Raw genomic sequence first — 25,233 nt, 5'->3', positions numbered from 1 at the left:
TGCAACATCCTCCAGCATGACCGGTTTGGCGGTGGGTCAGTCATGGTGTGGGGTGGCATTTCTTTGGGGGGGCCGCACAGCCCTCCATGTGCTCGCCAGAGGTAGCCTGACTGCCATTAGGTACCGAGATGAGATCCTCAGACCCCTTGTGAGACCATATGCTGGTGCGGTTGGCCCTGGGTTCCTCCTAATGCAGGACAACCTCATGTGGCTGGAGTGTGTCAGCAGTTCCTGCAAGAGGAAGGCATTGATGCTATGGACTGGCCCGCCCGTTCCCCAGACCTGAATCCAATTGAGCACATCTGGGACATCATGTCTCGCTCCATCCACCAATGCCACGTTGCACCACAGACTGTCCAGGAGTTGGCGGATGCTTTAGTCCAGGTCTGGGAGGAGATCCCTCAGGAGATCATCCGCCACCTCATCAGGAGCATGCCCAGGCGTTGTAGGGAGGTCATACAGGCACGTGGAGGCCACACACACTACTGAGCCTCATTTTGACTTCTTTTAAGGACATTACATCAAAGTTGGATCAGCCTGTAGTGTGGTTTTCCACTTTAATTTTGAGTGTGACTCCAAATCCAGACCTCCATGGGTTGATAAATTGGATTTCCATTGATTATTTTTGTGTGATTTTGTTGTCAGCACATTCAACTATGTAAAGAAAAAAGTATTTAATAAGATTATTTCTTTCATTCAGATCTAGGATGTGTTGTTTAAGTGTTCCCTTTATTTTTTGGAGCAGTATATTATTTGTTTTAATATAATTTATTATCCAATGCTGTAAAAATGTGTATACTAAATATTTAATATCAACATTTCTGTCAACGAAGATTTACGTCATAGCCTGCGACACACGTTTCTTTCAGCTCGGCGTAGTGCCAGACAGGTGGCTGTTGCAAACAAACCGGCGGGTGTGTCATGGGCCATGGATCCCAAAGGGAAAAAGAGAAAGATAGCTGAGGAGAACAGAGGGATTCCACAGTTCTTGGACCGAATCATTTGCTTTCATTGCCAATGCGGAAGGATTGCCTGCATGTTTGCTTTGTAATGAGAAGTTGTCAAATAACAAAAAGAGTAACGTGGAAAGACATTTCCATTCTTCCTGACAGTTATAGGAACATGAAGAAATATGCATTTGGAGTATTATCCATCTTTGGATCAACATACCTGTGCGAGCAGATATTCTCAAACATGAACTACATAAAATCCAAATACCGCACCCGCCTCACAGGTGAGAGCTTGCAGTCCTGCGTGAAGATTAAAGTTACATCTTACATGCCCGATGTTGAGAAGCTGTCCAGTGATGTCCGAAAACAGAAGTCACATTAAACGGGTAAGAACACAATCCTGTCATAGGCACATATTTAGTAACAAAGTGGCTGTTTTTATAAAGTGATTTCAGATTTTTGTCAGTATATATTTGGAATGACACATAGGGATATTATTGTGTTTTGTTGCTCAGGTCTGAGGATGGCTGCATTGTATTGTGCGTGTCAAAAGAGAAGAGGGTGCTGCTGCATTTTACCCTTGCACATTTGCAGAAAACTAAAGAAAAGAGGATAATGCACAGAAATCGAACTTAAACTGTATTATTTAAATTTTATATACTCTACCTTTTCAAAAGGCTGCTGTTTTATTGCACTCTGTCTGTTGCCCAGATAAGGGGGAAAAGAGAGGAGGATTGTATCGTATTATTGAGGATTGAAAAGGACTGCATTTTATTTCCATGGGGTGGTCTGAAATTACAGGAGGCTATTATGCATGTTGCACATTGTTGTTTTTTCGAATCCTAAAATAAAAATGACATCAAAAATCTGATTTCTGTATTGTATTTCTATAATTTCATCAATGCAACGAAACATAATACATATTATAATGGAAGTTAAACTTAAAGCACCATCGTACAGCAGAGTAGTCACGTGGTGCGTCATTCTCTCCAGGATGTGCTGCAGGTAAAATAAACGTTTAATCATGAATGCTCATTATGTATTTGTAGCCTACTTATCATTTTGATAGTAGGCTAATATAGCTAATATAGACACTTACAGCATGTGTTGCCTTCATTATAAGGCTTATAAGGTTTTTAATTTTTTGCGGCTCCAGACAGATTTGTTTTTTTGGTCCAATATGGCTCTTTCAACATTTTGGGTTGCCGACCCCAGCTCTAGGGCAAGGGTTCCCAAACCCTTTTCACTCAGGGCCCCCCCTTCCAGCATTGGGGAACATCCAGCGCACCCCTGTGTGCACGCGCCCTGTTTATTTCTATGGGCCCATCCACTGTTCATGACACAGACTGTTCTCACTCCTCTTGTTGGTGGAGAGAATTTTGCAGGTTTAAAGCTTATTTCCTGCAATTCTACATATTTTGTCGTGGGGTGCTGTAACGGCCATCATCAGAATTAGACCAAGGTGCAGCGGAGGATGTGTTCATCATTAGAATTTTAATGAAAAGAGAACACTTTACAAAAATAAACAAAAACGACAGCCAAACAGTCCTGTCAGGAAAAACTCTAAACAGAAACAATCACCCACAAAAACCCAAAGGAAAACCAGGCTACTTATGTGTGACTCCCAATCAGCAACAACAAACTACAGCTGTGCCTGATTGGGAGCCACACACCGCCCAAAACAAAGAAATACAAAAACATAGAAAAATGAACATAGAACGCCCACCCAATGTAACACCCTGGCCTAACCAAAATAACGAACAAAAAAAACCTATGGCCAGAGCGTTACAGGTGCAAAGAAAATGTTTGAGTTTCTATACATTTTGCCACGTCTAATCTATGTGACATGAGTGATTAAAAAAATATATATATCTATGGGCTAAAACAAAGGAAAAAAAGCGTTAGCTGACATGGGCTAGTTGATCTGGACATTTCTGACAAGTTATAAATAGTTCTCTAAAGGTATCCAACGACTGACATGAAAAGAGGAAAACTGCTGATTCACTACCCAGTTTTGAAATTGCACCTTGCCCATTCTACTATTGCAACTTTAAAGAGTAAGTTTAAAGCTGAACTGAGTTCCTTAAAAAAATTATTTAACTCACGCCTCACAGTTTGGGAACTAATGCTCTAGGGCTCTCAAACTGAACTCTGGACATCGAAGCCAGTTTCACTGCATTTTTTCTTTCCCTCTAGTGAAGGACTGATTTAGACCTATGACACCAGGTGTGTGCAATTAATAATCAGGTAGAACAGAAAACCAGCTGGCTCAGGACCTCGTTGGGTAAGAGTTGAGTACCCCTGCTCGAGGGGACCCCCAGACGTTTCACAATTTTGTTTAGTTGACAAGTTGAATCAGGTGTGCTAGCTCTGGAATAGATCAAATACATGGAATGGCTGGGGTTCCCGCGGTGAAGTTTCAGAACCACTGCATCCAGAACAGGGTTGGGGTCAATTCAATTTCAATAACAGTCAATTCAGAAAGTAAACCAAATTCCAATTCCAAATGTTCCTCATTTACAGGAAAATTGGAATTTCAGTGTGCTTCCTGAATTTAAATGAAATTGACCCAAACTAGAATAAACGAAATCTCAATGACAAATAAAGAAACATCCTGACCACTCTCTCTCACTCTCGTTTCCTTTCACTTCACAGAATGTAAGCTTACGAGATCAGGATGGTCGAACAAGGCTACAAAATAATACAGAAGAGACATCAAAAGAGAAGAAGAGGGACAGATATTTCCTTGACATACAGTAAATAGTAGAGTGTAGTAGAGTTAATGTGTATGTGGGAGCACACATTCGAAACCGTGCAGTATATAGTTGAAACGCCCATTTGAATACAGAGCTCAGTAAGTACAACTGTCCATGTATGTGTATGTGTTGGCATGTACAGTTATACACATTTTGTTGTGTGTTGGTCAAGGTTTGTGTGCGTGTTTGCGTTGCTTAAGCATCGTCTCCGTTGGCGCCATCTCCATCATCCTCTCCTTCATCATTATCCTCCCTTCCTCAACTCTGTACCTGCCGACAGGATTCAATAAGCTGACATGAGACACCGCCTGCCTCCCAAATGGCATCCTTTTCCCTATGTAGTGCACTACTTTTGACCAGAGCCATAGTCAAAAGTAGTGCACTGACAGCCACTGCTTCCTCCTCAATGTTTTCCTTCACACTACAACTCCTTTCCATCTGCACTTCTCTTCTAGCGCTTCTTCATTCCCCACAGTTCCTTTCCCCTCTCAAGTGTGGCTCAGTTTGTAGAGCATAAAGCTTGCAACACTGGGGTTCTGGGTTGGATTTCCAAGGGGGACCAGTACGAAGTACGGAAATATATGCACTTACTACTTACTGTAAGTCACTCTGGATAAGAGCTTCTGCTAAATGACTAGCTAAAATGTAAACGAAAGCTACACCTCTTCCTCCAGTAGGTCTACCTCCTCTTCTGAGTCGTTGAGAGACTGGTTCTCTCTCTCCCTCTTTAGGCTTTCCTCCTTCCCTCCACAGTTGAGGAGATGAGACACCTCCCCTGTCTCCTGCTTCCCACTACTCTTCATGTCTAGAGAGGGAGCCAGAGAGATTTTATTGATAAACAGAAATGAGTTGCTTTATACATATTTATGTCTGAAAATGCAGTGGGCAACAAGTGCACATCCATCACTCGTGTCTGTCCCGTCGTACCGGACTTCTTGCTGTGGTCCTTCTCCATGCGCTCCAGACTCTCCAGCAGGTAGTCCACTTTGTGTTTGATCTGGGTCAGCTCTCTCTTGATGATCTGCAGGTCATCTGTCTTCACTGGGTTAGGAATAGGGGGGAGAGAGGAGAGAGTCAGAGGCATAGAGTACATACAGTCGGTATGGATGTCACTTCCATAGAATTAACATGGATACATGTGTCTACAGGGTAAATTAATCATGGGTAAATGGTCTGAGTGAATTGAGTTAGTAAGTGTGTGGCAAGGATGAGATCAAGCTATATCGTGTGTAGTTAGTAAGAGTGTGTTTGATCAATGTCGGAAGTGTCGAAAGCGTCTGTCATTCCATGTATGTGTGTGGCACTGACTGGTGCGTGAGGTCGAGGTCCTGCTCTGGCTGCTGGAAGATGAGAAGCTGGTCTTGGTGCGTCGGCTGCCCCCTCCACCTCCACTCAAACTGACCCGGGGATGTTTGGAGGGGATCGTCGGCCGGGACAGGGGTGGAGGCGGAGGGGGCACACGGGAATGGTACGAGTACATCCTACAACGGCAACACAAACAGGCACACACACAGGTTATACGACATAAGGCTGTTACAAATGTAATGCATTCGATGTGTAACATCTCTCAAAAGAACGCTGCAGTTTAAGAAAGAGGTACAGCAAAAATATCCGATTTTTTTTATCCCTTTTTAAGTACAGTGTGTGTGGCAATGGTGAACCAAAGACGTCATAGTAATCTCTCTGGAAGTCATAGTCCAAATCAAATGAAGAGCTGGGCGGACAGACAGACAGACGGACAGGGTGGTGGGAGAGAGAGAGAGAGAGATTAACTGAAGCACTAGGTACAGATCCTATTTAATTATTTTTATTCACACAGAGAGGAGTTGAGGTAAACCTGTACATGTCTCCTGCGGAGCGCTTAACCGTCTTCGATCTCTGAGGCTTCGGTTCACAAGCGAGGTTAATGTCAGAGAGAGAGAGAGAGAGAGAGTGAGAGAGAGAGAGAGAGAGAGAGTCAAGAGGAAGCTATATATCTAGACAGGGGTAACATCCACATTATCACGTCCCCACATACAGTTGAAGTCGGAAGTTTACATATACTTAGGTTGGAGTCATTAAAACTTGTTTTTCAACCACTCCAAAAATGTCTTGTTAACAAACTATAGTTTTGGCAAGTCGGTTAGGACATTTACTTTGTGCATGACACAAGTCATTTTTTCCAACAATTGTTTACAGACAGATTATTTCACTTATAATTCACTGTATCACAATTCCAGTGGGTCAAAAGTTTACATACACTAAGTTGACTGTGCCTTTAAACAGCTTGAAAAAGTCCATAAAATGATGTCACGGCTTTAGAAGCTTCTGATAGGCTAATTGACATAATTTGTGTCAATTGGAGGTGTACCTGTGGATGTATTTCAAGGCCTACATTCAAACTCAGTGCCTCTGGTTCATCCTTCGGAGAAATTTCCAAACGCCTGAAGGTACCACGTTCATCTGTACAAACAATAGTACGCAAGTATAAACACCATGGGACCACGCAGCCGTCATACCGCTCAGGAAGGAGACGTATTCTGTCTCCTCAAGATGAACGATACTTTGGTGCGAAAAGTGCAAATCAATCCCGGAACAACAGCAAAGGACCTTGTGAAGATGCTGGTAACAAACAGGTACAAAAGTATCTATATCCACAGTAAAATGAGACCTATATCGACATAACCTGAAAGGCCGCTCAGCAAGGAACAAGCCACTGCTCCAAAACCACCATAAAATAGCCAGACTACGGTTTGCAACTGCACATGGGGACAAAGATTGTACTTTTTGGAGAAATGTCCTCTGGTCTGATGAAACAAAAATAGAACTGTTTGGCCATAATGACCATCATTATGTTTGGAGGAAAAAGGGGGAGGCCTACAAGCCGAAGAACACCATCCCAACCGTGAAGCACAGGGCTGGCAGCATCATGTTATGGGGGTGCTTTGCTGCAGGAGGGACTGGAGCACTTCACAAACTAGATGGCATCATGAGGGAGGAAAATGATGTGGATATATTGAAGCAACATCAAGACATCAGTCAGGAAGTTAAAGCTTGGTCGCAAATGGGTCTTCCAAATGGACAACTACCCCAAGCATACTTACAAAGTTGTGGCAAAATGGCTTAAGGACAACAAAGTCAAGGTATTGGAGTGGCCATCACAAAGCCCTGATCTCAATCCTATGGAAAATGTGTGGGCAGAACTGAAAAAGCGTGTGCGAGCAAGGAGGCCTACAAACCTGACTCAGTTACACCAGCTCTGTCAGGAGGTATGGGCCAAAATTCACCCAACTTATTGTGGAAGGCTAAACGAAACGTTTGACCCAAGCGAAACAATTTAAAGGCAATGCTACCAAATACTAATCGAGTGTATGTAAACTTCTGACCCACTGGGAATGTGGTGAAAGAAATAAAAGCTGAAATAAATCATTCTCTACTATTATTCTAACATTTCACATTCTTAAAATAAAGTGGTGATCCTAACTGAGCTAAGACGGGGGATTTTTACTAGGATTAAATGTCAGGAATTGTGAAGAACTAAGTTTAAATGTATTTGGCTAAGGTGTAAGTAAACTACTGACTTCAACTGTATACTATGCCTTTAGAAGAGGGGAAACATATTGGAGGTAGAGTGGGGACACAGGAGCAGGAGTGGAATACCACTGCCTGGGTTCTTACCTAGCACCTGTCCTACAATCGTCCTCGCCCGCTACAGCGGCCCGGGCGTTCCTCTCGTTGGCGTACTGGACGAACGCGAACCCCTTGTGGACGGAGCAGCCCCCAATCTTGCCGTACTTGCTGAAGAAGAACAACAAATTAATTTATTGTCCAATGTACAACGAATGGAAATGTGTCTTTTGTACATCTGTGGCTGTTCAATGGATATTTTTACGCTACACAAGAATTGCCCTTCTGGGACAGCGTTGAATTGAATTCTTCTGCTCTATCCCAACCCCGGCGAAAGACACACATACACAGAGGCTGGGGATGTTGGAGCAGAGAGCAGCCATAGTATTGTGCTACCTACTTGAAGATGGCCTCCACATCTGCCTTGGTGACCAGGAGTGTGTTGAGGTTCCCCGATGAAAACCCGGGAATGGAGTGAACGAGGGTCCGTCTTGTTGGTCACGTTGCCGGACATCATGCTACTGGAGGTGAGAGGCCGGCTGGTGTGTTTATGAGGGGGAAATGACGGGAGGAGAGGAAAGAGAGAGGGAGAGAACGGAGAAGTTGAGATATACATGTTTGTGACTGTGTGCCTGCCTGCACAGGGCTGCTTTCCAAAATAAACTGGACCTGTTTTGAGAGTCTGCGTCCACACACACACACACACACACACACACACACACACACACACACACACACACACACACACACACACACACACCACCCCTACACATGATTGGTTGTTTAAAACAAGCATCCCATTCATTATGTTTGTAGGGCTACTTTAGATGATGGCTCACAGCAATGACTGTGTATAGGAGGACTTTAGGCCCTTTCCACTTTTCTGTGCCTATAATCTACATATAATGGTTTTGTACATAGGAAGGTGGGTGGGGGTTCTCCTTTTTACACACACTATTTGTGTGTCAGCAGTGCTTTTGGTTATATTTCAGGGTTTATACCAGAAAGTCTCTGCTTCTACATCTAGAGAACATATTTGGAAGGTTGAAGTAACCAGAACTCACTCCATGTTGCCTGTGCCCTGGAAGGGCGTGGTCTGCCTGTTTCAGTTGGAGAGAAAAGTGTCGTTATTTGTCAACTGAGCCTGAGCTCGGCTATGCATCGTGGGAGACGTAGTGCATCTATGGAGTGATGTCTCTAGAACTACAAAAGTCTTCAGAAGTGAAGCGTTTCATATTTTTGGATCAGTGCTGCTCCCATGAGGTACTTCAAAAATATAAAATATATACAGTATATACGCCTCACAAAAAATTAAATAAACGTGGAGTCATGTAGAGGTAAAAGAAAAAGGAGAGGATGGCCCAAAAAAAACCTGTTGGATGAATAGTATTATCATATCAAACAAGACAAATAAGTTAGAAACCGATTCATTGGGCAGGTCAATTAGCCAATTCAGAAAACCCCAAAGTGCTTAAGAATATTACTGTACATAGATAGACAAACAGTATGAATCATAACTGGCATGTGAGGCCCAACATACTCTAAGAGACACTTGATTATTTAATAGTATAATAGCCGCCTTGTGCACTCTCGATGAGGTGTCGCACAAATGTCTGAACAACAATAATAATAATGTCTTCGGGTCCTTAAAGTGCTATATAAATCTCATGTATTATTAATAATATGAAGTGATTTTGGCATGCCGTCTTTCATTATACATTTCTGTAAATCAAATCAAGGGACATGTAATTAGTTGGCGTGGTGTCAGAGAGGACATTCCTAAATGTCAATGTAAATCCAAAAAGCAGAGTACTTCTTGGCCCACATCCACTTTCCTAATGATAAAAACAGATGTTACAACAGACCACGACACAGCCAAGGGAAGTTCCACATCCGTCTCTGCACGGTGTACACACACACAATCATTTTGGATGAGACTGTTGCGTCGTGCGTTGCGTCCGGGTGTCTAGCCAAAAGCACAAATCACGTGATGATTTTTTCTTTGCTGGCCAGTTCACGGGGTTGCTATCCACCAGCATCAATATGAGACTAGAATACAGGCAGTGCATGTGACCCGAATCAAAGGTGATGCAATACACACAGCTGGGTACTATTTCAGAAGGTCCGGTTACACAAATGTCCTAGGTGGCAAAGGGCCGGATGGATATTGTCATTTATCGGCGTAGTAACAAACCCCCACCTCGAAACCCACTGTTGCTATTTTAAAGCTCAATTCCTGCAATTCTACACATTTTGCCATGTCTTTTCATATCTGAGTGACTCAGCAAAATCAATGGGGGCCACCTGGGATGTCAAGAGGAAAAATGTATAACAAGAGGAACAATGTTCATGCACTAACCAATTTCGAAATTAAATTGCACCTCGTGCAGACATTCTACTATTATAACTCTCAACAGCAGTAAGTTGAACGCCCGACAGTTCCTAAATGTTTTATTTGACAAAAATGTACATCAGGGCCGCAGTCCATATTCACCCCATTCTAGGTTCAGATATGAACCGTGGTCTGCCAGTTGAGTGTGGCTGGCGTAGGGTCTAGGGGTCGATTTGTCATTGGGCCCTAGGCTGGCAGATGTCAAACTCGGAGGAGGGGTACAAACCAATCGTGCTACATAATTCCCCATTAGAGATATTATTGTACAAGGAGTGAAAAGAAACACACAGCATGTGGAGTTGTTTCATAGCGTCGAGCACTTTAGGTTTATATTGTGGGTCGCTGTTTCTGACCAGCACCTTCAATGATTCCCTGCCTCCAATTTATTCAGTTCCCAGGTGACCAATTTCATCCATTTAAAAATAAATTTTATCATGAAAAACTGGTAAAGTAGGGGTTCAATGTGAAATGCAAACTAATAGGCTAATCAAAACTACAACAATGGAAAGTAGTGATTGGCTATCACAACAGCAGCAGAAAACTCCTTGCTTTGGGATTTCAAAAAGGGGAAAAAGGCTACTTCAAAAGGCAGAGAGAATAAACTAAACTGGATTCAAAATCTATAGCCAATAACTACTCTCCATTGTTATAGGTTTGATTAGCCTAGTAGTTTGCATTTCACATTTAACCCCTACTTTTCCAGTTGTTTTTCATGATAAAAAAAAATAAAAAAGCTGAAATTAGTCACCTGGGAAACTTAAGATGTCGGTGCTCAAAAAAATATGCCTCAAACTAAAAAAGGGGAACCAAAAAATAAACATTAAGAGAGCGCCTGTAATGTTTAATAATAGCGCCTACTTGGTAGTGTGTACCGGTGCTCGACCAGTCGGCGAAAGCCAACATCATCCACAGAGAATTGTTGATTGTCAAGGGCAATGAATTCTATTATCTTGGCATTAATGGATTTCACCTTTGAGTTGTCTCGCTGAAATGTTCTTACGCTTTCAAATGACTGCTCGACTTGTTGACTGCTCCATCCACACAGCAGACATTGTGGGCTCGGTTAGGAATGCTGTACTGCACTTGTAGTGCTATATTTTTTGTGGCGTCATTACTTCATCTACATACGTTATATAGTTATGCACGTCAGCTTTGACATCGGTTTTGCACATCGGCTTTAAACAAGACATCGAGCCAATGCCGATGTTGGCATTTTTAGCTAATATTGGCCGATACTGTAACAAAATGTGGAAAAAGTCAAGAGGTCTGAATACTTTGCGAAGGCACTGTATACAGCAAGACCTCCAACATAAGCATTCCTGTCTCTTCTATAAATGTTATATCCTTGTTTTGCTAATGCTGTATCATCAAATTAATTATCTAAGTGGGTCTCAGAAAAGGCTAATATATGAATGTTATCTGATGTTAGCAAGTTATTGATTTAATTAACTATTTCTACGGCTACATATATTAATATGGGCCCTTTTCAGTCCTTTCCTGGGTAACTTATCAGAGATACATAATATGGAATAGAACAAACAAAGCAAGAGAAAAAAGTCATACATTCAGCAATCCATTAATCAGTTGGTGTGTGTAAGTGTGTGTGTGGGCTGTGGGGTTGAAGCTACGAACCCATAGGCTTGGCTCTCTCATCCATTCCAGGCTATTCGGAGAGAGGGTGGACAATGAGCCTGTCATAGCGGGTGTAAGCAATGTCCCCACGTACTCCGGTAGCTTTCATGGCTGGGATAAGTTACTTCCTCTTCTGGAACACAGCTTCAGGATAGTCCTCGTTAAGGAAGATATACGTTCCTCTCAAGTTCCTAGCTCTTTCCAGAACAGCTACCTTGTCCTTGAAACTCAGGAACTTGACCACTATCGGCCTGGGCCTGTCACCTGGGCCGGTGGTGGGTTTTCCAGTCCTGTGGGTGAGCTCCACCTCAATCTTCCTGTGGTCCATCTTCAGTTTCTCCAAGATCGTTCCTCTTATATTGTCCTCAGACTCCGTCCAGTTCTAATGCCGAGATGCAATTCTGCAAGTCCGTCCACAACCATGTAGTTGCGCCAGGTTTGTTTTGACTAGGTATACAGCTACGACCGGAAGTTACGTTTTCGTAGCAGGTAAGGAGAATTTACGCAGCACGTTTGGAGAAATAACGTAGCAGAGAGACTGCTGTGGATCATACTGGAGATACAATTACGTAGAATAGGTTCGTACATAGATCTACTAATGTCTAGCTACAGTTCTACTCAATTACTTAACCGTTTAGTCTTTCAGTGATCACCATTTCAACAATTTTAAGAAGGGTCACACCCTGATCTGGTTCACCTGTCCATATGATTATTTCCACCTCTTCCAGGTCGCTTATTATCCCCGGTGTATATATCCCTGTGTTTACTGTCTCTCTGTTCGTTTGTCTTGTTTGCCAAGTCAACCAGCGGTTTTCCTTGCTCCTATTTTTCCCAGTCTCTGTTTGTTTCTAGTCCTCCTGGTTTCGAGCCTTGCCTGTCCTGACTCCGAACCCACCTGCCTGACCACTCTGCCTGTTCTGACTACCAACCTGCCTATCCCATTATACTTTTTTGGACTCGGATATGGTTTCTGACCCCTGCCTGGCCTGACCTCGAGACTGCCTATCGTCTGGTACTGTTTGGACTCTGACCTGGTTTATGAACTCTTGCCTGACCCTGACCTGCCTTTGCCTACTCCCTTTGTTATAATAAATATCGGAGCTCTACCATCTGCCTCCTGTGTCTGCATCTGGGTCTGGCCTTGTGCCCTTATAAGAAGTTGTTGTTATACTTTTACCGTGAATGGATAGAAGTAGCACCGACGAGCCAATGATTCCCCTTGCTTGTACAGCAGTGTCACACATTTTTACATTGAAGAATTCTGAATAAAATTATATTTTTAATTTACTCTGATTTTCCAGAAAGTTGCCTTTCTGACTCCAATGCTACGTCGGATTAATTCCCTTTTGATTAGCTGAGGAGGATAATTAGGTCATGTGTGAAACTCTTATTTAGAAACAATTTACTTAATGTTAGCTGTTTTCCACAGGTTTTTTTTGTCTAACACAGCTTTTGTTGTGTTCCCTTCTGAGTTTGCATTAGCTTAGGAAGTATTGTAGTTCAGCTAAATGTGCAACTCGAAACACCTCTGTGGGAATCTGTTATAAAACTGTGCACAGTAAATGTATATTTTTGTTTGTAAAGTTATTTTAGGGTAATATGAAAGTACAATGTCTAAGGTTTCCAAAACCGTTGCGCAGGAAAGGATTATTAATGGGCTTGTGTGAAAGAAAGCAAATAGCTAGTCAGCTATCTTCACTGAAGGCTGTATAGATCATAGAGATCCAGGCCAATAAAGAGATCCATAATTCATGTGTGTAATTCAAGTGTTCTATTTAATTCTGTGGTATATCAATAACCTCTGCTTCTCTTCTCCTTCGCTCCAGACTCCCTGCAGCTCTCTCTCGCTGTCTCTGAAGAGGAGGTTCCCCCTGAGCAGCAGCACTGTGAGAAGGAGTGGAGGTGTCACGACTTCCACCAAAGTCGGTCCCTCTCCTTGTTCGGGTGGCGTTCGGCGGTCGACGTCACCGGTCTTCTAGCCATCGCCGCTCACCTTTCATTTTCCATTTGTTTTGTCTTGGTTTTTCGCACACCTGGTTCACATTCCCTCATCTGACTAAATGTATATTATCCTCTGTTCCCCCCATGTCTGTGTGTGGAATTGTTTGTTTGTTACGTGTGGTTCGCATCAGGCTGGTTTGCGCCGGGTATGTGTTTGGCCCGTGTGTTTTGTTTATTGTACCGTTTGTGTACTTTGGGCGTTATCGCTGTTTTCCTTGGGCATGAATAAAGTGCGCCTGTTATCACCCATCTCTGCTCTCCTGCACCTGACTTACCTTCAACCAGTTGCGCACATCATGACAGGAGGCCCAGTCTGGGTCAGGAGGATCCAGAGCACACACAGATTAAAGAGGAACAGGAGGAACTCTGGACCAGTCAGGAGGAAGAGCAGCTTCAAGGGCTTGAAGCTGATATCATAGAGTTTAAATTCACTACTTCCTGACTGAATAGTGATTGTAATCAGGAGGACCAATTTCAGTCCCTGACTCTTCCCTAAACTCAGACTGTGAAGAACAGAGAGAGTGACTAAACCAGTGGATCCTAAACCTTTTGGCACTGTGACTCACCTAAAGGGTCTCGACATTCCTTGTGACCCTCTAGATAATCAAAAACAATGGTGGTAGGCCTGATCACCAGTGACGATGAGACAGCCTACAGGGAGAAGGTCAGTGGCCTGTTAGTGTGGGGAAGGAACAACGACCTCTCCCTCAACGTCAGTAAGACCAAGGAGCTGATCGCGGACTACAGGAAACGAGGGTGTGAGCATGCCCCCATCCACATCAGGGCTGCAGTTGAGCGGGTCGAGAGCTTCAAGTTCCTCTGTGTCCAAATCACTAAGAACTTAAAATGGTTCACACACGCGTGCACATTCGTGAAGAAGGCGCAACAGTGCCTCTTCCCCCTCAGGAGGTTGAAAAGGTTTGGCATGGGCCCTCAAATCCTCAAAAAGTTCTACAGCTGTACCATTGAGAGCATCTTCAGTGGCTGCATCACTGATTGGTACGGCAATAGCACCGCCTTCTAATGGTGCTACAGAGGGTGGTGAGGACAGCCCAGTACACCACTTGGGCCGAGCTCCCTGCCATCCAGGACCTCTATATCAGGCGGTGTGAAAGGAAGGCCTGGAAAACCGTTAGACTCATACCAACCAAGCCATAGACTGTTCTCTCTTCTTCCGAACGGCAAGCAAACTGGTGCATCAAGTCTGACACCAACAGGCTCCTGAACATCTTCTATCCCCATGCCATAAGAATCCTACATAGCTACAGTTACTAAATAGCTAACAAAATGGCTACACTGACTATCTGAGTTGACCTTTATATTTTCTTCTTATATTTGCACCGTCTCTACAGGCACTCTCACAGGGCCCTACACACTACACACACTGATACTCCAACACACATACAAACACTCACTCCATCATTTGCTCACACACACATAATATGAACATACATTTATACTGACGCTACACACACCCACTCACATACAATCCTCATATAAGCTTCTGCTACTCTGTTTATCATGTGTCCTGATGCCAAGTCACCTTACCCCTTTACATATCTACCTCTATCGATCCAGTATCTCTGCACGTTGTAAATATGGTACTGGAACTGACCCTGTATATGGTAGGCTTACTTACTTTATCGTGCTCTTCTTGTTTTGTTCAACCTTGTTATTTTTAGTATTACATTGTTATTGATTACTGCCTTGGTGTTAGAGTTTACAAGAAAGGCATTTCACTGTACTTCATTGTGCATGTGGCATTAAATCTTGAAACAATGCCTCCAGCCACAGCTCACCCATAAGCAGCAACCCAGTAGTACTTGACAGCAGCCCACAATTGGATCCCAACCCACCACTGGTTCCAAACCCACCATTGGATCCCAGCCCATCATTGGATCCCAACCCTCCATTGGATCCAAACCCATCAATGGGGGAACACTGTTCCAAACCCAGCACCACGTCTACAAAAACGTGCCATTGCCGTGACTGTGGTGAAACGGTTGCTCTGAAAGTTGACCTGCAGAGGCATGTGACTCTCGTCAAGAAGAGACCCAATGAATGCCTTTTCTGCAACAAGTGCTACAACTGTAAACTGAAGGCCGATGTCCGACTCTGTCACGGTGGGACACACTGCACCTGTCCTGTTTTTGTCAAGACATTCAAACTGAAAGGAGTTCTGTCGAGACACATGTAGATTCACACAGGAGAGAAATAATTTAGCGGTGGTGACTGTGGGAAAAGCTTCAGTCTCAAAGATTACCTAAGGAAGGACAAACTGACTCTCACAGAAGAGAAACCATTTAGCTGTGATGACTGTGGGAAAAGCTTCAGTCAGAAGGGAGACCTAGGGACAAATATACTGACTCACACAGGAGATTAATAATTTAGCTGTTGTTGTGGAATAAGCTTCAGTCTCAAGGGGACCCTAACCAGGCATAAACTGATTCACAGAGGAGAGAAATCATTTAACTGTGGTGACTGTGGGAAAATGTCAATCACAGGCAGACCCTATTCATAGACGCTATTTACCTTTAGCGCTTATTGATGACGGTAACTTCTTCTCAGGGGACTTTTGATAACAGCCCCTACGCTTGGTGTAAATGTAAACAGGCATAGCTTGCGGTACAGTTTTGGAAACATAAGGAATGTATCTTTCATATCAGCAAGAAATCATTTTCACAAAAAAAAAGTTAAATTAATACACATCTTTATAGGGTTAGGGTTAGTGTAGGGGCGGCAGGTAGCCTTGTGGTTAGAGCGTTGGGGCAGTACCCGAAAGGTTGCTAGATCGAATCCCTGAGCTGACAAGGCTCAGGCTCATCTACACTCCTTAAGAGTACATTCTTGGGCTAAGGCAGACCCTAAAGACCCAAATGGTGCACAAACTGACTCACACAGGAGATAAATTATTCAATTGTGGGAAAAGCTTCAGTCTCAAAGGTTACCTAAGGAAGCACAAAGCAACTCACACAGGGGAGAAACCATTTCTCTCTGGAGAGAAACCATTTCGAGAATGAATGGTCAGACTGATGTTATTGTTGATACATTAAATATATACTTTCCAGAAAAGATCTCTGTCCATTTCTTGAAGACTATTTTTCATTCATTGATATACAATCGACTCCTGAGAAATAATTGATTCTCCCAGATCATCCTATACTTATGATAACCACTGTTTATGTAATGTTAAAACATTATTTTTTTAATGTAGTTATCGTTTCACTTTACTCGTCTCCAGACTGGCTGCCTTGCGCGGTAGTAAACCCCCAACCAGCTGGCGGCGCTGTTGTGTTTCTGGGCTTCACACGCTTGCTAGAACCAAGGAATCGTCTAAAATTCCTTGAGTAGAACGCGGAAGTAGGATTGGAGACGAATTTGTTTGGATTTTGAACATTCATTGTGCTGACTAAAGAAATACCAACTGACTCAGTTGAATTTGCAACGCAAAACTAATTTGACAAAAAATGTCTAAACTAGAGTTCTTGCGTGTGTTTTTGAATGAGCGTTTAACGGCTGCTGCTGTGGAGATTTTCGGGGCAGTTGAGAAAACGGTAGTGGGGTACCAGGAGGAGAATGATCGGCTACGGAGACAGCTGTGTATCACACCGAAGATAACATGTATAGGTTCGTATGTATACTGAACACGAATATAAACGCACGCAACATGTTACAGTTTATATAAGGAAATCAGTCAATTGAAATAAATGCATTTGGCCCAAATCTATGGATTTCACATTACTGGGAATACAGATATGCATCTGTTTGTCACAGATACCTTAAAAAAAAGGTCAGGGCGTGGATCAGAAAACCAGTCAGTATCTGGTGTGACCATCATTTGCCTCATGCAGCGCGACACAGCTCCTTCGCATAGAGTTGATCAGGCTGTTGATTGTGACCTGTGGAATGTTGTCCCACTCCACTACAATGGCTGTGCGAAGTTTCTGGATATTGGCGAGAACTGGAACACGCTGTCGTACAGGTCAATACAGAGCATTACAAACGTGCTCAATGGGGTGGCAAGTCTGGTGAGTATGCAGGCCATGGCAGAACTGGGACATTTTCAGCTTCCAGGAATTTATGTTCAGATCCTTGCAACATCGGGCCGTGCATTATCATGCTGAAACATGAGGTGATGGCAGCGGATGAATGGCACAACCATGGGCCTCAGGATCTCATCATGGTATCTCTGCATTGAAATTGCCATTGATACAATGGAATTGTGTTCATTGTCAGCAGGTTATGCCTGCCCAAACCATAACCCCACCGCCACCATGGGGCACTCTATTCACAACGTTTACATCAGCACACCGCTCGCCCACACAACAACATACACACTGAAGTCCGTTATATGATGGCGAACTGCAGTCAGGTCGAGACCCTGTTGAGGACAACGAGCAAGCAGATGAGCTTCCCTGAGACGGTTTCTGACAGTTTGTGCAGAAATTATGTGGTTGTGCAAACCCACAGTTTCATCAGCTGTCCGGGTGGCTGGTCTCAGATGATCCCTCAGGTGAAGAAGCTGGATGTGGAGGTCCTGGGCTGGTGTGGTTACACATGGTCTGCGGTTGTGAGGGTGGTTGGACTTATTGCCAAATTCTCTAAAATGACGTTGGAGTCGTCTTATGGTAGAGAAATGAACATTAAATTCTCTGGTAACAGCTTTGGTGGACATTCCTGCAGTCGGCATGCCAATTGCACACTCCCTCAAATCTTGAGACATCTGTGGCATTGTGTTTTGTGACAAACTGCACATTTTAGAGTGTCCTTTTGTTGTCCCCAGCACAAGGTGCACCTGTGTAATAATCATTCTGTTTATTCAGCTTCTTGATATGCCACACCTGTCAGGTGGATGGGTTATCTTGGCAATGGAGAAAGGCTCACTAACAGGGATGTAAAGAAATTTGTGCAACATTTTTTTTATCGAAATAAGCTTTTTGTGCGTATGGGAAAATTTCTGGGGTTGTTTATATTTCAGCTCATGAAACATGGGACCATCACTTTACATGTTGTGCTTACATGTTTGACAAGTAAATAATTTTACCATATGAAATGTCAGTTTAAGTTCTAAACATTTGGAAATGAATTAAAATATATTTTTTAAGAGGTTGGCTTATTTGGAACACATGCATGAGCTTAAAGGGTACACTCGGTACCCATTAAGCCCAGTCCGGACTTTTCACATATTTTATCAAATATTTTATGTCTTATAAAAACTTTAAAAATTAAAGTAAACTAATAAAACTTCACAAGAGATTAATCTGTCATTTTATATTTACTTCTACAAAAATTAGGGCAGTATATGTTAGAAACATCTAAACTTCGATTTTGGTGGGCTTAGTAGGTACACTTAATAGGTATACTGTGAAAGTACTTCACACTGAAGGAAGTTAAGTGACATGAAAGCCACCCTTAACAAAATATAGTTCACTTAAAGACCTAGTGCAGTCAAAAACGTGATTTCCTGTGTTTTATATTTTTTTTTATGATAAAATTATGATAATGCCTTTTCAGTGTAAAAGCTGTTTGAAAAGAGCCATTTCATCCCGTTTTGGTGGGATGGAGTTTTGGCCTACCTGGTGACATCACCAGACGGTAAATGAGTTAATAGACCAATAAGAAAGAGTTGCAAACTTCTCTGCCAATAACAGCTTTTTTTTTGCTGCCCATTTTTGTCATCGGAAGACAAAACTCTACACACATTTTATATACATGCCACTTTTTTTTTACACATTAGTTACATAGCAAAAATATAGTTATTTGATATACATCAGGGTAGGGCTCAATTCAAATTGAAGGCAGTCAATTCAGAAAGTAAACTAAAATTACAATTCAGTAATTGTAAAATGTTCATTTATTTTCAATGATTTCTCAATAAACTGACAAGTAGAAGCTATTCATTACCAAACTATTTACATCTCAGAATTTTAAATGAAAATGACGTTAATTTGAATTGAGCCCAGCTCTGACATCTGGATAGATTGTACTTAAACATATCAGGTAAATGTGAAATAGTGTTTTCAGTCATAACTATTATAAATCATGAGCTTTTAATCCTACCCCTTAGCTACCCTCAGCCAACCTCACCTATTTCTGTAGACCACCCGCTTATGATTTCCATGTGCCGTATATTTTTCACCTGTGCTATGTTGTTTCACATACACATGCATAGTATCTACAGATTGTAAGTCAAACGTTTATATTTTTACTAAGTGTTATTTTTTGTTTATTGACTATGGTTTTCCAATGCTCCCAACTGTGCTATTTGTAGGGTTAGTTTTAGGTGAATGGTGTGATTTTTCTGCCATTCCTGAACCTGTGACCAGAAACAAGCTACATAGGTTCAATACCAGAATAAGTGATCTAGTGATTCTGTCTCTTCGCAACTATAAAAGCTAGTATTCAGATTTCCCATCCCCATTCCCAGACAGTCCTGCAGAAATTGAGGAATTGCTCTTTGCTAAGAAACTACAGTACATGACCAAAGGTATGTGGACACCTGCTCATTGAACATCTCATTCCAAAATCATGGGCATTAATATGGAGTTGGTTCCCCCTTTGCTGCTATAACAGCCTTCACTCTTTCGGGAAGGCTTTCCACTAGATGTTGGAACATTGCTGCGGGGACCTCCATGCAGCCCCAAGAGCATTAGTAAGGTTGGGCACTGATGTTGGACGATTAGGCCTGGCTCGCAGCTGGTGTTCCAATTCATCCCAAAGGTGTTCGATGGGGTTGAGGACAGGGCTCTGTGCAGGCCAGTCAAGTTCTTCCACACTGATCTCAACAAACCATTTATGTATGGACCTCGCTTTGTGAATGGGGGCATTGTCATGATGAAACAGGAAAGGGCCTTCCCCAAACTGTTGCCACAAAGTTGGAAGGACAGAATCGTCTAGAATGTCATTGTATGCTGCAGTGTTAAGATTTCTAAGGGGCCTAGCCCGAATCATGAAAAACAGCCCCAGACCATTATTCCTCCTCCATCAAACTGTACAGTTGGCACAATACATTGGGGCAGGTAGTGTTCTCCTGGCAGCTGCCAAACACTGATTTTTCCTTCGGACTGCCAGATGGTGAAGCGTGATTCATCACTCCAGAGAATGCGTTTCCACTGCTACAGAGTCCAATGGCGGCAAGCTCCCGAAAGAACAGTTATTGTGCTGACGTTGCTTCCAGAGGCAGTTTGGAAGTTGGTAGTGAGTGTTGAAACCGAGGACAGACGATTTTTACGCGCTGCAAACTTCAGCACTTGACGTTCCCATTCTGTGAGCTTGTGTGGCCTACCACTTCGCTGCTGAGCCGTTGTTGTTCCTAGACATTTCCATTTCACAATAACAGCACTTACAGTTTCCCGGGGTAGCTCTAGCAGGGCAGAAATTTGACATACTGACTTGTTGGAAAGGTGGCATCCTATCATAGTGCCAAGTTGAAAGTAACTGAGCACTTCAGTCAGCCCATTCTACTGCCAATGTTTGTCTATGGAGATTGCATGGATTTGTGCTCGATGTAATTCACCTGTCAGCAACAGGTTGTGACTAATAGCTGAATTCCTGATACTTTCTGGTTGAAAATGCAATCTACACAGGACCTTCTCATCTGCCTGTTTCCATGGGTGGGAGTTTTGGCTTGCCTGGAGTCATCACCAGGTGGTAAATTGGTTAATATACCAATAATACAGAGAGTTCCAAACCTCTCTGCCAATAACAGCTAGTTTTAAGTTTCTCCCTCCCCATTCAGACCACTCCCAGACAGTCCTAGCCAAATTCTTGCTTAAGAGCAATTTTTTGCCATTTTAATGGAAAACTATTATAGTAAGGTGCCCAATTGTTACCCAGAAATGATTTGATATTGATTTAAAAACAGCTGCATTGGTCCTTTAAACTACATGTAGTTCACTACTCCCCAACACTGCCAATTAGCTAGGCAGGCCAAACGCATTTTCATGATTAACTAATATCATAAAAATCTATAAATCATAGCACTTTTTGGGGCTCGTTCGACAGTTTTTACCTGATTAAGTTGATCCCTGTTGAAAAATTATCTTAAAAGTACTGTTTCTGCTTCCTGTTGTCGTGGATTTTCGATGTATTGCCCAGTATCAAAACCCTGGTTTCAAATGTCCAATTTCATAACCAATATGCTGAACTAAGTCGTGATATTTGACCAAAACATAAAAAAAGACTCTATACTTCACGCTTGTGTTCAGATAGCACCTTATAATCTACCACATAGAGGCACTCTTTCCTCAGGTCTAAAAAAATATCCGAATGCCCCAGGGCAGTGACACTGCCCTGTGTAGGGTGTTGTCCTTCAGATGGGACGTTAAACGGGTGTCCTGACTCTCTGTGGTCACTAAAGATCCCGTGGCACTTATCGTAAGAGTAGGGGTGTTAACCCCGGTGTCCTGGCTAAATTCCCAATCTGGCCCTCATACCATCATGGCCACCTAATCATCCCCCGGTTTACAATTGGCTCATTCATCCCCCCCCTCCTCTCCCCTGTAACTATTCCCCAGGTCGTTGCTGTAAATGAGAATGTGTTATCAGTCAACTTACCTGACAAAATAATGGTAAAATAAAAACATACTACTTTTGTATATTTAGTGTAGCTAGGTGTACTCAGGCATGTCTAAAGGCTGATGACTGTGTGATTCAGGTATTCTATTTAATTATGTGGTATATAGCAAACCTCTGCTCCTCTTCTTCCCTCCAGACTCCCTGCAGCTCTCTCCCATAGCTTCTGAAGAGGAGGTTCCCCCTGAGCAGCAGCACTGTGAGCAGGAGTGGAGCCCTAGTCTGGGGCAGGAGGACCTAGAGCACACAGAGATTAAAGAGGAACAGGAGGAACTCGGCACCAGTCAGGAGGAAGAGCAGCTTCAGAGGCTGGAGGCTGATATCATAGAGTTTAAATTCACTCCTTTCTGTGTGAAAAGTGAATGGGATCAGGAAGACCCACTTTGGTCCTTGACTCTTCCCCAAACCCAGACTGTGGAGAACAGAGACAGTGACTCTAAAACAGTGGATTCTAAACCTTTTGGCACTGTGACCCACCTAAAGGGTCTCGACAATCCCAGTGACCCTCCATATAATCAAAACAATGACTCCAGCCATTGCTCAGTTGTAAGCCGCAACCCAGTAGGACTTGACAGCAGCCCACCATTGGGGGAACACTGTTTCAAACCCATCACCATGTCTAGAAAAACTCACAGCTTCTGTGACTGTGCTGAAACGTTTGCTCTGAAAGCTGACCTACAGAGGCATGTTACTCTCCCCAAGAAGAGACCCAGTGAATGCTGCTTCTACAAAAAAGACTATAACTCCACCTGTAAACTGAAGGCACATGTCCAACTCTGTCATGGTGGGAAACCCTGCACCTGTCCTGTTTGTGGCAAGACCTTCAAAGTGAAAGGAGATCTGTCCAAGCACATGATGATTCACACAGAAGAGAAACCATTTAGCTGTAGCTGTGATGACTCTGGGAAGAGCTTCAATCTCAAGGAACACTTAACCATAGATATACTGACTGGCGCAGGAAAGAAACCATTTAGCTGTGGTGTCTGTGGAAAAGGCTTTAGTCAGAAGGGTTCCCTTAAGAAGCATATATTTACTCACACAGGAGAGAAACGATTTACCTGTAGTGACTGTGGGAAAGGCTTCCATCAGAAGTGGACCCTATCTGAACATATACGTATTCACACAGGAGAGAAACCGTTTAGCTGTGGTGACTGTGGGAAAAGCTTCAATTTGAAGGGGAACCTAAGGAAGCATAAACTGACTCACACAGGAGATAAACCATTCAGCTGTGGTGACTGTGGGAAAAGTTTCAATTTGAAGGGGAACCTAAGGAAGCATAAACTCACTCACACAGGAGAGAAACCATTTAGCTGTTGTGACTGTGGGAAAAGCTTCAATCTCAAGCAACACCTAAACATGCATAAATTGACTCACACAGGAGAGAAACCATTTAGCTGTGGTGACTGTGGGAGAAGCTTCACTCAAAAGTCTAGCCTGCTGACACATGTGAAAACCCACCACAAAGGAATTAAATTGGATGAAAATTGATAGAAGCAATTAAATTATGACAAATAGATATTATGTAAGAAGAAGGAAACAAAAGGGTAGGATGTGGACACTCTTAGGCGGGGAAAAAACAGAAGAAAACAACTCTGGATATTTCATATTCATATAGATGTGTGACTAATTTACTTTTGTAAATAAAGTTTGATTTTATTTGAATGATGAGGTAATGATAGAACAGAACAGAGTATTTTAGGAAACACACAGATCTGCTGTTCAAAGTCTGTTGATGTTTTCACGGCATTAGAAACAGGAATTCCTCTTAGTTTGTTTTGGAATTTCTCTAAGGGTGATGAGAAAATGGTCTGACTGATGTTATTTGTACTTAAAAAAAAGTACTTTCCAGAAAATGCTTAAGACTGTTTCACATCCATATTGACCTAATGCTGCTTATCTATATTATAATATAAGCCTTCTAAGCTGCGGGAGAGTCTACAATTTTGGGCAGATTTTCTTCATTTTAGGTTAAAAAGCAGAGTGTCGTCCTCTTACACATGGCTGTACACTTGATATGTCGCTGTGTTTTGTATATTATACATTTTTTTTGTGTTTGGAATGGCAATTTTGCCAGGGGAAATCGTGCTGTCATAATGCATTTGATGTAAGCAATTGTAGGCCCATTTTGAATCTGTAGAATGACTCCATTACCCATAATGCTCATTGACTGGATTTTTACAAAATTACCATGGCAATTATGGGTCACAATAGTAATATACATTTTTGCAACATGCAGCAATCCATGATATTGAAGGTACAGTAACACTTTACTTGACACCCAGCGTCATAACACATTATGACATGGTCATAACTGCTTTATGGCTGGTTATGACACCTACAGTGCATTCGGAAAGTAGTCAGACCCCTTGACTTTTTCTACATTTTGTTACGTTACAGCCTTATTCTAAAATGGTTTAAATAGTTTTTTTCCCTCATCAATCTATACCCCATAATGATAAAACAAAAACAGTTTTTTAGACATTTTACAAATTGTATTACAAATAAACTGAAATATCACACATAGCGTTGCTGCACAGCTATTTTCAGAGATGGTTGTCCTTCTGGAAGGTTCTCCCATCTCCACAGAGGAACTCTGGAGCTTTGTCAGAATGACCATCGGGTTCTTGGTCATCTCCCTGACCAAGGTCCTTCTCCCCCGACTTCTCAGTTTGGCCAGGCGGCCAGCTCTAGGAAGAGTCTTGGTGGTTACAAACGTTTTCCATTTAAGAATGACGGAGGCCACTGTGTTCTTGGGGACCTTCAATACTGCAGATTTCTTTTGTACCTTTCCCCAGATCTGTGCCTCGACAGAATTCTTTTTCAGAGCTCTACGGACAATTCCTTCGAACTCATGGCTTGGTTTTTGCTCTGACATGTACATTTTGCAAACATTTCTAAATACCTGTTTTCACTTTGTAATTATGGGGTATTGTGTGTAGATTGATGGTTTTATTTAATCCATTTTAGAATAAGACTGTAACGTAACAAAATGTGGAAAAGGGGAAGGGGTCTGAATACTTTCCAAATGCTTTGTAGATAGGTGTCAAAACCCACATTTATTCAAATCATTTTTTTCCCTGCCAATAAGCTTTTTTCTTTTGAAAGTTTGTTTCTTAAGTCCTTAGTTGTTGTAATGAATTCTTTAGTCATGTTTTTTTTCATCATTTTAAATCACTTGTTTGAAAATACACTTTATGACACTGTCATAAAGCATTGTGATCATCGTGTGTCACTTTACTTGGACTAAGAAAATACACTTTATAACACTGTGAAGAAGCATTATGACCATCATAATCATATAAGCCAGATAGGCCTGTCAGGT

At 42.5% G+C, this 25,233-nt stretch overlaps 1 protein-coding gene and 1 pseudogene across 1 annotated transcript; one reads left to right on the top strand and one right to left on the bottom strand.

Moving 5' to 3' along the window:
- Positions 1-2,632: 2,632 nt before the first annotated feature.
- Positions 2,633-7,835, bottom strand: LOC106609025 (heterogeneous nuclear ribonucleoprotein C-like; annotated as a pseudogene).
- An 8,853-nt stretch (positions 7,836-16,688) lies between these two features.
- LOC106608987 (gastrula zinc finger protein XlCGF57.1-like) lies at positions 16,689-24,347 on the top strand. The gene is made up of 2 exons (XM_014207301.2): positions 16,689-16,964; positions 22,051-24,347. The coding sequence occupies exons 1-2, from the start codon at positions 16,805-16,807 to the stop codon at positions 23,397-23,399; spliced, it is 1,509 nt and encodes a 502-aa protein (XP_014062776.2). The 5' UTR covers positions 16,689-16,804; the 3' UTR covers positions 23,400-24,347.
- Positions 24,348-25,233: the final 886 nt, after the last annotated feature.

The sequence above is a fragment of the Salmo salar genome, chromosome ssa07 (assembly GCF_905237065.1).
Source record: "Salmo salar chromosome ssa07, Ssal_v3.1, whole genome shotgun sequence".
Lineage (NCBI taxonomy): Eukaryota > Metazoa > Chordata > Actinopteri > Salmoniformes > Salmonidae > Salmo > Salmo salar.
The sequence above is the reverse complement of the archived record's forward strand: the minus strand, read 5'-3'. Positions and strand labels throughout refer to the sequence as shown.

Coding starts and splice junctions, on each gene's coding strand:
- LOC106608987 (XM_014207301.2), top strand. CDS start 16,805: ATGTCTAAACTAGAGTTCTTGCGTGTGTTTTTGAATGAGCGTTTAACG. Junction 16,965..22,050: donor ACCGAAGATAACATGTATAG/GTTCGTATGTAT, acceptor TCTTCCCTCCAG/ACTCCCTGCAGCTCTCTCCC.